The 13,073-nt window shown below is 41.6% G+C and overlaps 2 protein-coding genes across 2 annotated transcripts in view; one reads left to right on the top strand and one right to left on the bottom strand.

The window, feature by feature from the left end:
* Positions 1 to 129: 129 nt before the first annotated feature.
* Positions 130 to 5,154, bottom strand: LOC138983720 (uncharacterized). The gene is made up of 3 exons (XM_070357026.1): positions 4,779 to 5,154; positions 3,950 to 4,127; positions 130 to 2,214 (listed from the first exon to the last, which is right to left on the bottom strand). Exons 2-3 carry the CDS (start codon positions 4,117 to 4,119, stop codon positions 1,683 to 1,685), a joined length of 702 nt encoding a protein of 233 aa, XP_070213127.1. The 5' UTR covers positions 4,120 to 4,127; positions 4,779 to 5,154; the 3' UTR covers positions 130 to 1,682.
* Positions 5,155 to 5,278: 124 nt separating this feature from the next.
* LOC138983717 (disks large homolog 1-like) overlaps positions 5,279 to 13,073 on the top strand; it is a gene marked incomplete in the record, with an annotated part of 66,686 nt that continues 58,891 nt past the window's right edge. The window contains 2 exon segments of the mRNA XM_070357023.1: positions 5,279 to 5,621; positions 7,213 to 7,344. Of these exon segments, the coding sequence (XP_070213124.1) occupies positions 5,603 to 5,621; positions 7,213 to 7,344 (151 nt within the window).

Raw genomic sequence — 13,073 nt, 5'->3', positions numbered from 1 at the left:
GCAACTAAGTGGTGATTGGTTTTGGATTATGCTTTCAATTAGACATTCCCTATTAAAACACTGTCTTGTTGGGTTTTTTAAAGTTTTTAACACACACACACACACGCACACAAACACACACACACAGAGTATATTTATCTGATCATTTTTGGTGCACTTTTGACAAAGACATAAATCATAGCAACTGGGCACTGTTTTCTTCTTTGTTATTTTCCTTTTCTAAGCAATGGCAGTAGGGATGATACTCAACTTTTTGTGTGTGTAACTGACACTTGTGGGTGTGTCTGTGTGTTTTCATATCTGTGTTTGTGAAGTGAATACATGCGTGTAATTGTCTCTAGCATGTAACCGTTAGGTATGTCTGTCAAACTGCGTGCCTACCTGTCCATCTGCTTGCATGATCATACACAAATGTCACTGAGAATCACATAAAAGGCCCACTCTGCAGACAACCAAGACTCAGCTAAATACAGAAGACCTGTCACCGAAAGCAACCAAGTCCAGCACTACATGTACCTTGAAGCTTTTTGTTGTTGTTTGTTTGCTTAACGCCCAGCCGACCGTGAAGGGCCATATCAGGGCGGTGCTGCTTTGACATATAACGTGCGCCACACACAAGACAGAAGTCGCAGCACAGGCTTCATGTCTCACCCAGTCACATTATTCTGACACCGGACCAACCAGTCCTCGCACTAACCCCATAATGCCAGACGCCAGGCGGAGCAGCCACTAGATTGCCAATTTTAAAGTCTTGGTATGACCCGGCCGGGGTTCGAACCCACGACCTCCCGATCACAGGGCGGACGCCTTACCACTAGGCCACCTTGCCTACCTTGAAGTCAAAGCTTCAATCTTGTCAATGCATGTGTATGAGCTGAACACTGTCATACATCAAGATTTCACCAGTACACTTCTTTGTTTATCAAGGAAAAAACAACACAACTCTAACCACTACATTTTAAACCATCATCGCACTTCACACTCTTCCAAACTCACACGGCAAAAAACACTCCCCTCATCGTTGAAACTCCTGCTCGCCCTTTTCGTTCCAACACACGCAGTAGTGGGGCTCTCTTCTCTGTCTACCACTTACAATACAAAACAACTCAAACCCAAACATGTTCCTTCCAGACCTCAAAGCATCATCACCCTTCGATCATGCTTTTCCACATTCACACTAGTCGAACCTGGCGACCCGGGCCCTGTAAAAAGTTTTAATCTTAAACACAAGGCCACACAATGTGGCTCAACTGGCGATGCGCACACATCTCAGTCTCATCACAAAAAAGCTCATGCCGGCTCCTGTGACGTATTCCGCATGACCTGCACCTAGTGGGACATCTAGATCCAGACCCATCTCCATAACAACCACCCATCCATAACTACCAAACAATGATCCCCAACGAGTTTTGTGTGTGTGCTATATGTCACCTTTCCATTGTGACCTCATGTCCTTAATGACCACTTTGGTCAGTCCCGTCAGTGGTTGTTATAGACAGGTTTGACTGTACTAAACACCCTCCCTCATCACTGAAACTCCTCTCATTCTTTTTCCCTATTAACTGATGCAGAATTTGGGCTTATTGAATCTATCTATCACTGACAAAACAAAATAACTAACCAGAAACCATTGTCGCTCTTCATGCTTGTCCACATTCACACTGCTAAAAGACACTTGCTCATCACTGAAACTCCTCATCGTTCTTTTCCCTTTCAACAGATGCAGTCGTGGGGCTCAGATATTTGGCAAACAGAAGTGTCTCTCTCTCTGCCAGGGCCATACCTATCCCAAAGTTCAGTAACACCATCCCCAGCATGGCGCCAGGGCTTGGCATCACGCGCCGAAGAAACGGCAAGATCTCGCCTTTCTCACTTAAGCCTGGGACGTGGTATGTGTGATACTTTCTGGCGTTAGCCACGCATATCAAAGGTCCGAGAAGCAGGGGATACAGAGCCCCAAAACCGCTCTGAATGGCGCCTGATCGAACGGCAGCGCACACTGTGCAAGGGAACTCTCCGATCAGAATCTTGTTGCTGACCAGGAAGCTGTGGAAGAGGGTGGATAACATGACAGGTATCGCCACGGTGGGGGCGAAGGTCGAGATGCGTCCAAAAGTCATGAGGCCCAGTTTGCCGCGGCAGTAGTTGTTGATGTACGTTCCTGTCAGAGCGGTGGTGCCCCCCAGGACACCTACCCCCCAAGTGAAAGGCCACCTGCAAAAGAAGAGTTCAAAAACTTAATAAGACGAACAGGCATGAGATTTTTTTCCATCAACTGGTTGATTTGCTGCAGTTTCAACACTCCAGAGATCATGCTTGTGACCGCCAAGTTTTATGAAATTGCACAATTTTGCATCTTTTTCCAAAAACAAAATTTCTGAAGTGGGGGGTTAAGCTTTTGGGCTTTTATATTGCAATTTTGCCTGGTCAATTTTTCGGGTAATGATTATCAACTTTCACAGACTGAGTAAACATTATAACAAGACTGGATATTAAAATAAAAACAAGGGTTCTAAAACTTTTTTTGAAAAAAACCCCAACAACCACAGTCCGGCAATAACCCTCTTGCCTATCACAAGAAAAGCTCACAGGTATAGAATGACAGACTCCTTGTATTATACGTATACAAAAAGATTGTCTGCTACAGGGTTCCACACAGGCTCTGAGGTCAAGGGTATTCATACCCTTTCACCAAAAAAGTAAAGGGTTTTCATACCCTTTCCTGATTGACTCGGTGTATAGCTTTGCTGTTTTACCAGGTTCTTGCATGTGCATGATGTCAATGTGTGAAAACAACCATCGAGCGTCGCATAACCATGTAAAACGATCAAAGTCATACCCTTTTGCCTTTCAAGTAGTGCGTTATTATACCTCTTGGCAAAATAATTGTTACTTACCGACACCCTTTCAAAGAGCGTCTCGTATGTGCAGGCATGGGAATTGAAAATTGTAAAAAAGGCGGAAAATTTATAACTGAAGACGCGAAGCGTCAAGTCGACGGCGCGAAGCGCCTAGCCTTACTAGGGGGGTCCGGGGGCATGCCCCCCCGGAATTTTTTTTTCTCCAAAGAACCCAGATGGTGCAATCTGGTGTCATCTGAGCTCCAAGTTTGCCATTAAATTCTGTTTTTAGAATCAGAGTTTTTAGTACAAAAATGTACCAAATTTTGCTTACATGTATTATATGGTTTAAATTTGTAAAAAAATTTATCTGTTGAGACAAACAGGAAAATGTAACTTGTAACACAATCTGTGCAATCTGGTTTACTTTCAAACATAATAGTTCAATAACTGAGGCGGGCGGTAGCAGTGCGTGAACAAAGTACGGAAAGTTTTCGCGGGCTTTTGCGCAAAGGCCAAAGTAACCGGTGCTTTTTTTGTGTGCCTCCCCCCTTTATTTTTTCGGCGGACACTTTTGCATTTTCGGCGGAACAAAAAAAAAAATCGGCGGAAATCCGCCATTCGGCGGACAATTCCCATGCCTGTATGTGATTTGGGGGGTCAGAGGGTATAATACCTCCAATTTTACGTGATGTGGAACCCTGCTGCTACAGACATAATCTACTACAGGACATCACCAAAGGAACAGTCTCTGCATCCATATCTACAGAAAATTGCCAGTCTCATAGCATATGCCCTACTTTTATGACAAAATACAAGTATAAATTATAATCATCAGAGATTATTTTTAAGAGACTGAGCTCAAGATTAAGTCCAGATAGTCTAAGAGAAAACTAAAGGTTAGGTCAGAACAAATTGTCTGGCTGCAAAAGTTGATTGCAAAGGGCAGTGTTTGTCCAGTTAAACATCTTTAAAATGCTGTTGCTGAGGTGTCCTTACTAGAAACGTACCCTCTTTATGAAAGATGCACACAACAACAGACACTTCTTCTAAAGAGTCAAAGCTTTCAATTTTAACTTTGGAAAAGTTGAAACTATAAAATGCCTTACATCTCGGAGCGAGGTTTCCAGTTCATCATGATTTTGTGTTGCATAGAGAGGACTTCACCATCTGTCATAAGGCGAGCACGGGCTGGTTTTTCCTCCCCCTTTTTCAGCCTCACCATGCGACCTGCATACTCATGGGCATCAACTTGCTCTGGTCGGGCTAGCTTGTCCATGCTGTTTACTACAAATACAAATGCACCATTCACAAAAACAGATCAAAACAAAAAACAAACAAAACCCAGAAGCATTAACGGTCTATTTCACAAGATCTCCTTTATGAATTCTCCCTTCTGGTCCTGATTTGGCCTATTATCGTCCGCTGGACCCAAAAAGCAACAGCTAACTAACTATTCTCCCTTCTCATATATAAAAGTCACCTCAAGCATATACTACTCTTACGTCTATGTCAGAATATGTGGTAAAGTCCATGCATGTATTTGCATGCATACATGTGTGTGTGTGTGTGTGTTTGTGTTATGTGTATGTTTGTGTGTGTGTGTGTTTCGTATCTTAAAGTTAAATAAACAACGACTGGTTACCTGTTATCTTATTTGTGTACCTAATGATGATTCTTTCAGATTGCACTAATTTACAGTTTGTTATAAATGGGCTTTATGGCGAATCTAATTGATTTCTGTCGATAAAAAGTGGGCGAACACTCAAGTCCTTAATGGCAAAAAACCGTAAGACTTTTAATATCAATTTTACTAAGTACTACTCTTTTCATTTCTGTTTACTTTCATTTTCACGGAGGTGGCACACTGGACCTCTGCTCTGACAAGGCTATTAGTAATAGACACCCATAATTACTCTTTATAAATTAAATACTCACATTCTGATTCAGTGTTGCTTTTGGGAATAGAGACAAGAGCATTTGATTGACGATTTCACCCGTTTAATGTAGCATTTAGTCATTCAAACTCCGAGAAGCTTGGTCTGAAACATGCTGTCGGCTGCTTCAAGGGCACATGCCAGTTCCGGTCATGCGCAACAACTCGTCTCGAGCTCAAGCGGGTCAATAATTTGAGATTAGGTGACACATATTTGCCTTGCAAACAAAAGATGATAATCATCAGTATGTATTACGAAAATCCTCTCGATTAAAGTATATTGACTGAGGGACTTTCCTTAAGGTTTTGTCACTATTCGTGCTGAAACAGATCAAAGATTTTGCCTTGTAAATTGCGACTGTGACAACACTCGGTTCACCACGGAAGCGTCGGAAAACGGGAGGGTTCGTGCGCACTAAATGGGAATTGAGTCCCTGAAAGCAATTAATATCAGTTTTACATTTTCCCTATCTTGAATCTCTTTTTAAAAAAATTACGAATTATTACTGTATCCTTCGCTGAAACTTTAAAAACAAGTGGTTGCAACTTGCAATCTTTACTCCCAGATCACGTGATTGGATGAATTTGTCGCCATTTTCTGATGCATTTCCTGCTTCGGTTCTGTGCCACTTTTCGTCTGCACATTTGACGTTCTTGAAGCTTCGTCGCGAAAGAACAAACTTATATTATTTTCCATGCCAGCTCTGTTGAGTTTTTACTTTTAGTGTGCGTTGCTTGGCGCCTAACTGACCGCATTTACTTTGAGTTTGCAGCGCGTAATCGTGCTTGAGAAAGAGAGCAACCACTGGCGCAGGCCTGCGACAAAATGCCGGTTCGAAAACAAGGTAATGTTTTGATTGTTTTCTTGCGTATATTTGTGCTATTCTTTTTGTTTCGTCGTATTGCCCTGAAGATAATAACATAGATGTAAGGGGAGTTGGTCGGGGAGTTAATGATCGCCCTATCTTTCCTCCCCAACTGAGGCATCTCGTGTAAGCTAGCAGACGACTTTGTGATCGTGTTGGTGACATCAACTTGATCAAACGTCGGTTGAACTTGAAGCGTCTGCTTGATAACGAGGACACGACGTAGTTTCTTACTCTGATGCAAACGTACAGTGTCTTTCTTCATTGTGATGGTGAACTGTAGTGCACTGTAATAATCACTGATCACAACAGTGCGAAAAAGTAATTTGCAAGTATAATTTTTCCTTTGGAATTTGGAGTTTTCGTCAAGAGGGGGGGGGGGGGGGGGGGGGGTGTTGACCATGTGCGTTTTTGTTTTTTTAAGGACACTTTATTTCAGGTGCAAGTTTTTTTAATGTACACACTTATCTGACACATGGTATATCTGTTACTTTTAGTTTTTACAGGTTTAGGAAGGGGGGGGGGGGGGGGGGGGCTATAGTTGGCTAGGCTACTCTTCATTTCCACAGCACAACCCTCTGTCCTGGATTAACCCATTTATTTTCAATTTCATGCAGCAGAATGCAGAATGATTGATACAATCTCAATATGCATGGACTTCCATTTTTATTCTTTAAAATAGCAGTTTGCACGATACTTAATTACTACTTTGTATAGTTTACACATCTTTTAGTTTTACTTTTATTTTAGTTTTAGCTTCTGTTGGTTAAAGACTTAAGTCTGAAGCAGTTGTACTAGCACAGCTAATTTAGTCTGCTAGATTGTGGCCTCAGTTGTTTGCTTTTGATCTGATAGTGATAATGAGTGTGGGCTGCTCTGTGACTGACTGAAAACAGTCCCATATCAGTCTCCTCTTTTTATGTTAGTTTGCTTTTGATTGCCTGTCAGTGTTTGTTATGATTTGATGTTGACTCACTATAATTCAGCAGAAATGTCAGACATGACTCAAAAGTTAAAGTTGAGATTGATTTAATAATTTTAATACTTTTATACATGTTTTGGATGGTGAAAGAGTCTAGGGAATGAGGGAGGACAGTATATTACTAATACTATATAACATGTGCAAACAGACACCATGCAACAGTGATATTTTTGGTCTCAGAATCAGAGGACAAAAGGTCTGTTAAACCTGGATTAAAAAATATGTATAGGACAAATGTCCTGGCTTTGTCCGCTTGGTAATGGTACTAGGACTATTGATGGTCAGAAGACCTCAAAACTATCAGACAGTCGACTGGCCAAGGGTCAGACCAATGAGTCAGATCAAATAAGTATGCGTCATTCACTCAGTGACTGAAGACCAAGTCCTGGGAACAACACTGTACAGTAACTTGAGTAAGGGTAGTACAATATAAAACTTTGATCATGCAAAATTGCAATGTGCATGTTTATGTCCTTATGATTTTAAACTAGTTTGGGGAGTTTGCCAATGTCATTCTGTGTGTGTGTGTGTATCTCATGAGTTTGCCATGTGATATGTCAATCTGTTTTTTTCCTGTTCTCTCTCCAGATGCCCATCGGGCATTAGAGCTACTGGAAGACTATCATACCCGACTCACCAAGCCCCAGGACAGACCCCTGAAGACTGCCATCGAGAGGGTCATTCGCATCTTCAAAAGTCGTCTCTTTCAGGCACTTCTTGGTAAGTTATTTGAAAGTGTTTGTGTAGGGACAAATAGAGAGAGTGTGTCAATCAATGGGTCTGGGTTACGATACCCATTTATCTGGTCCAGCAGGAGTGTTAGTTGCTCATCATTTCACTGAAGTGAATTATTCATGAGTGCATGTGGACATGCCTGAAGCCAGATGTCTGATTGTTTGATTAGTGTGCATGTTACAGTCACTGAGTCAGGATGCCAGGGGGAAAAGATCTGGCGCGCGGAAGTTCTGTAAAATGAAAATTTTGAATATTTAGCTTGATGTGGGTTGATCTTAAAACTTTGATTAAGAGCTCTTGGAGATGGACCCCAAATGCACACATGTGAACATATTATAATTATCTTAGTCCTTGTCCTTTTTTTCTCATGAGTACAGGCTTGGTGTACATTGTTCCCTTAGGTAATGTATCTTTTCCAGGATATTTTAAACTGATCCATCTGTGGACCGTGTATTCAGTGTATGCATTATAGTATATAATATAATCAAGGCAACTTGTCAAGCCAAGAGCCCATTGGTTAGGTTTTGGGGCAGGACCACAGAAAGAGGGGTTTTGACTAAGTAAATATCAGCCAAAGTTCAGGAGTCACCTCAGTTATGTCAGGCATTTCTGTTTTTGTTTTGGTTACTGTATTGATACCATCTTCAGCTTGCTGTGCATGCAGAAATAGCCCTGAAATCGGCTGGTAAATATGTAGCCCTGGTGGCTGGAAACAGAAAGGCTACATGTTCCCAAATAATGTATCTGTCAGTGTCACCAATGAGCGCTTCTGGGGTGATAACGCGAGACAACTCCTGTGATCTTACCGCGAGGTTCCACCTGTTACCATTGTCTTTTTACCGTATAAAATGCACGACTTACACGTGAACTGTTACCAAAGCGACATACTATTTGGGACCAATGCACGTTTTTTTCCTTTCTCGTGTGATCTTGCCGCGAGGTTCCGCCTGTTACCAGCCGAAAGAAAGAAGGGGCATAACCTCACCAGAACGCCCATTCGAAAAACAATTCACGTACAGTTCTTGTTTTGGGCTGTATTACTATAGGTCTGACTTGTAACTATTTTCTAGCTTTTAAATGATATGATAATGATGGACCAAGCCAAATGTCAATATGATAAATAATAGTGACTTTCCCTCTGGGCTGATGGGTGTCCATTTGTCTGTGTTGTACTTTGCATATTATTATCAGCATAATGCAAGTCAGTTGTTCTCTGTCTGTGTATGACCATGAGAACACAATGCCCAAAGCCTAGTATACTAGTACGAGCACTGAATGAGAGATCGATAGATAGATGGGGGTCAGGGGGATGAAGGGTCGTTCATTTGTGTGTGTATACATGTATGTACATCAACATGTGTGTTTATTTTACACAGTGTGCTAACAAAACAAGGCCTAGGTCTGATCAAGAGACCTCAGTTAAACATCAAAACAAGCATTGTAAAGTCAAGCCCACCTGCTATAAGCTGTGACCTCAGGCTCTGAGCATGCATGTGTGCAGCAACAACTTTGAAGCAGTACAACTGACCTTTCTTTCACTGACACTTTAACAACATTCTTAGCATTGAAGAGCAAAAAGCAGATCAAGTGTCAACTGTTCTTTTTGTGTCTTACACCGCAGTGTAGTTTTAAATGACAGTGTTGACATTGTCCACCAGTTTTTCCACGCCCAAGATTTTTTGCATTATTGTTGTCAAGTAGTCCTAGTCTGTTTTTTCTGGAGGCTTTAGTATTTAATGGCAGGTGCTCACACATACTCGAGGATATATTTCTTTGCACTTAATCAGTGATGTTCCGAGGCGTCAGTCATCGGTCATAGACCGATTTAGGTTGTAAAATGACCGATTGCAAACACCTCTGTCCCGTCAAATGTCCGATCCGATCGCGAAGTCAGCGGTCATTGTCCGATAGTATTACGTCTAGAGCGGTCACTGCAAGAAGAATCTGTACAAACTGAAGTATCAAACCCCGTTAAAACGAGTTCGAATCGGGGCCTACTTGAACTTCAATTTTCACTCTCGGTCGAACAATAACACAAGGGACGCAACTCTCGACCGAACAATATTACAAGAGCCACAACTCTCGCTACTTTTGACAGCGACACTTTACTTCCGCCGCCACATTTCTGCAAAGATGCCGCCGAAGAAAAAGGTTTGCGTGGGAAAAGGGCAGACACTTTTGAGTGGCTTTGTTAAAAAAAAGGACGACACGGACAGTCAAGTTGCAGGGCCTTCGGCCCCGTCGGAGACTGAAGCCTCAGAAGGTGAGCCAATAGATCTACAACCTCAGAAAGAGACGCAGGAGGAGACGCAAGAAACGAAAGTAGGGGCGACCAGAAAGTTTGTGCAGAGCTGGTTTTCTATGTTCCCTTGGCTCAGCTACAGCAAAGAAAAAGAACTGATGTTCTGCACCATCTGTCAGGAGGATGGCGTTGCCTCAAACTCGTTCACCGTTGGTTGCAGCAACTTTCGCAAATCCGCACTGGCATCTAAAAAGGTTAGGTGCCATGATTGGTTCGCTTGATCTGAATGTCCTATTGTTTTTTTGTTGTCAGGACATGATGTCCTATTAGTTTTTTGATTCAGGACATTTTGTCCTGTTGCCCTCCAGTCCTAGGAACATCACTGCTTAATACTCTCAAACATACCTCTCCAGCAAATACAATTTAAAGTGAAAAACCACTTTGACTTTAATCTTTATGTGTATTAATGTAAATTGGATCAGGTTGTGATTCATTAAATTAATTTAAAACTTTTAAAGCACCTGTACTGAAGTGGTTCCTTTTCCAGAAGAAAAGTTCAATCTTATTAGGTATGGCAAATAAAAACTAGTTTGAAGAAAGGTTTCTCGTTTGTTTCCATACTATTTAGCTGAAATGAGCAAACATGAGCCTAAACAAGTGTTTGGGTTAATACTATGACTTTTGTTTTAGTTTTGACAGCTAACTTCCATTAAATCGCACTTAATTTAAAACTTAGGAGTCTCCACAGTGTGTGTCAGTGTCAGCAAACTAATGTCATCAGTAATACAGTTAAAAATACTTTTGGTCACTGTTTAGCTTTGTATTGAGTCACTTCACTTAGTTTGAGTCATACTCAGATGTTATATTTGCCTCTTTTCCAAGGATGTGTATGCATTATACAATATGTCAAGCTAAGAATAAGAGGACTGGACCACAAAAAGAGTTACATTTTTAATAAATGTTGTGAACGTCGTGTGCAAGACGTGCCATACTCCTGTACATCCTTTCAATGATAAAGCATGCCCATTTGAAGAAGAAGAAACTGAGCCTTTTTCCAGGTATGTGCATGTCTAGAGGGTTATGCTTATCCCTGACAAAAAGTGTAGCCTTGTCAAAAACTATAGAAAGTTGTTGCTATGACAATTTTAACAGACAAAGACTGCCGTGTAGATCACATCAAAGACATGGGATGAGGCAGTCTTTATTCTGAAAGCTGGGCATGTTACTTTAGAGGGGCGGAATGGTACAGGGGACCCCCCGCGGATTAGGGGGAAGAATTTACCCGATGCTCCCCAGCATGTCGTAAGTGGCGACTAACGGATTCTGTTTCTCTTTTTACCCTTGTTAAGTGTTTCTTGTATAGAATATAGTCAATTTTTGTAAAGATTTTAGTCAAGCAGTATGTAAGAAATGTTAAGTCCTTTGTACTGGAAACTTGCATTCTCCCAGTAAGGTAATACATTGTACTATGTTGCAAGCCCCTGGAGCAAATTTTTGATTAGTGCTTTTGTGAACAAGAAACAATTGACAAGTGGCTCTTTCCCATCTCCCCCCTTTCCCCGTCGCGATATAACCTTCGTGGTTGAAAACGACGTTAAACACCAAATAAAGAAAGAATGGTGCAGGGTTGTACTTGTAACTTTAGTTTGTCTGGGCCTCCGAACCTTTGTTCTGAAGGAATGCAGGATAATTTACTTCTAAAACAATGAATACTTCTCCTAATCATATTCATGTCCTGAGTAACTGATCTTAGCAATTTCGGCTGAGTCTGCAGTTTTGTTAGGGACATTGCTCTGTGTGCAATTTTGTTTTGTTTGGGGGACAAACAGATCATGTACCTCTTCACTTGCAGTTACAGGCTTTTTAAGTCACAATTGTACCGCAAACCATTTCTTTGCCAAATTCAGATTGATCTGTGCTTTAAGGGAGAGTTCAAGTGTTTGAACTAAGTGCCTTGTAAGCTAAAGTGTAAAAACTATTTTCCATTACAATTTGAATACTATGTGGTAAAGATGGATACAATTCAGCAAGGTTGAACTTTTTGTTTAGCGAGAGGGACACAGCCAGAAGTTAGCTGAAGCAGAAGTGATCAGACTGCCAAGTTGGTAGAAAAAATCAAATGTGGAGTACACATTAAAGTAAGCTGTGAATTCGAAGAAAGCTCACTGAACTGCTGTGGAGTATTGATTTTGAACCCAGCTGCCCCCTCCCACCTTACCATCACACTTCAAGGCATTTTCTATTCACAGCATGAGCACAACCGTGTCCATGCATGTTTTTCTTCTCTTCAAGTTGATGCTAATTTAAGTGGCTGTACATTTTTTTTACAGTGGTGAGAATTCCACTACATGTCCTCTTTCAGTGTCATTGTGTTACTTTGTTCGGTTTGCTGGTTGAACAGGTTAGAAGTTTTGTTTTCATTGAGAAGTTTTATGTGATTGGGTCAGGAACGTCTGTCAGTGTCACTGCATATGCCTGCAAAGAAATTGCCTGTCGGGTGTTATGCAGGAAAAATACCAGCTGTCATTTAAAGTGCTGATTCCCCTGTCCTCGCTGCCCTACACGCCACCAGGCGTGAAAGGCAGTAAGTAAGTAAGTAATTCCCCTGTCCAAGACACCCCCAACCTACCTTCATGCAGCCCCCTCCCCTCAAAAAATAAAATTTTTGAATTGGTGAGAAAAAAAAGGTACGTGTGCCTCACAGTCTTTAAATGATCTACCCTTTGACAATATGAAATAAAGCAAATCATCAATAAGAATTGTAAATACTTTTATTGCAAGTGAATGCCTTGTGTTCCTGAATAATTCTTCCCTTTGGCACAAACTGCCAATTGGGATAATGTACACTATGAAAGCTTGCAGTCACTGACACTAAACTGTAATTAAACTTTTATCACAAATGTGCCTAACACTAGTAACTAACAGTCAAACATATCCCATTTGACACAAAATACTTAATGGGATATTGTATCCAGGCTTTTAGTGACTGGATGTAAACTGTGCGGGCTAAATGCTCAGTGGGGCCGACCCTAATACTCTCTCTCTGTCTCACACACACTCAGGCTCAGGCTGAAGGAGAGGAAAAAGTAAGAAGACATAGGACTAAGATAGTACTAGGCTAGAGATCAAGTGATACTGTATTGATCCCCCTGTCTCCAACTAATCCTCCCAGCTCTCTGGGGGGATGCTTGCTAGGGAGGGGAACCCAAACCTGTCAGAAATTCGACCATCTCTCCAAACTGGGCAAGAGGTGGACTTTACATGGCTGGAAGGGTGGTGTAACTGTAAGTCAAATTACTATGGGGTGTGTGAGAGAGATAAGTGAGAGAGTGTGTCTGTCTTGGTTTTTGACTCCCTGTTTGAGACTGAGAGAGAGAAGTGAGAGAGTGTGTCTGTCTTGGTTTTTGACTCCCTGTTTGAGACTGAGAGAGAGAAGAGAGAGAGTGTGTCTGTCTTGGTTTTTGACTCCCTG

The sequence above is a fragment of the Littorina saxatilis genome, linkage group LG13 (assembly GCF_037325665.1).
Source record: "Littorina saxatilis isolate snail1 linkage group LG13, US_GU_Lsax_2.0, whole genome shotgun sequence".
Taxonomy (NCBI): Eukaryota; Metazoa; Mollusca; class Gastropoda; order Littorinimorpha; family Littorinidae; genus Littorina; species Littorina saxatilis.
This window is presented reverse-complemented; position numbering and strand designations above follow the sequence as displayed.

Excerpts from the sequence above, each read along its gene's own strand:
- LOC138983720 (XM_070357026.1), bottom strand. The coding sequence starts at position 4,119 with ATGGACAAGCTAGCCCGACCAGAGCAAGTTGATGCCCATGAGTATGCA. Across the intron at positions 2,215-3,949 it reads TGGAAACCTCGCTCCGAGAT|GTGGCCTTTCACTTGGGGGG; the intron begins GTAAGGCATTTT and ends CTTCTTTTGCAG.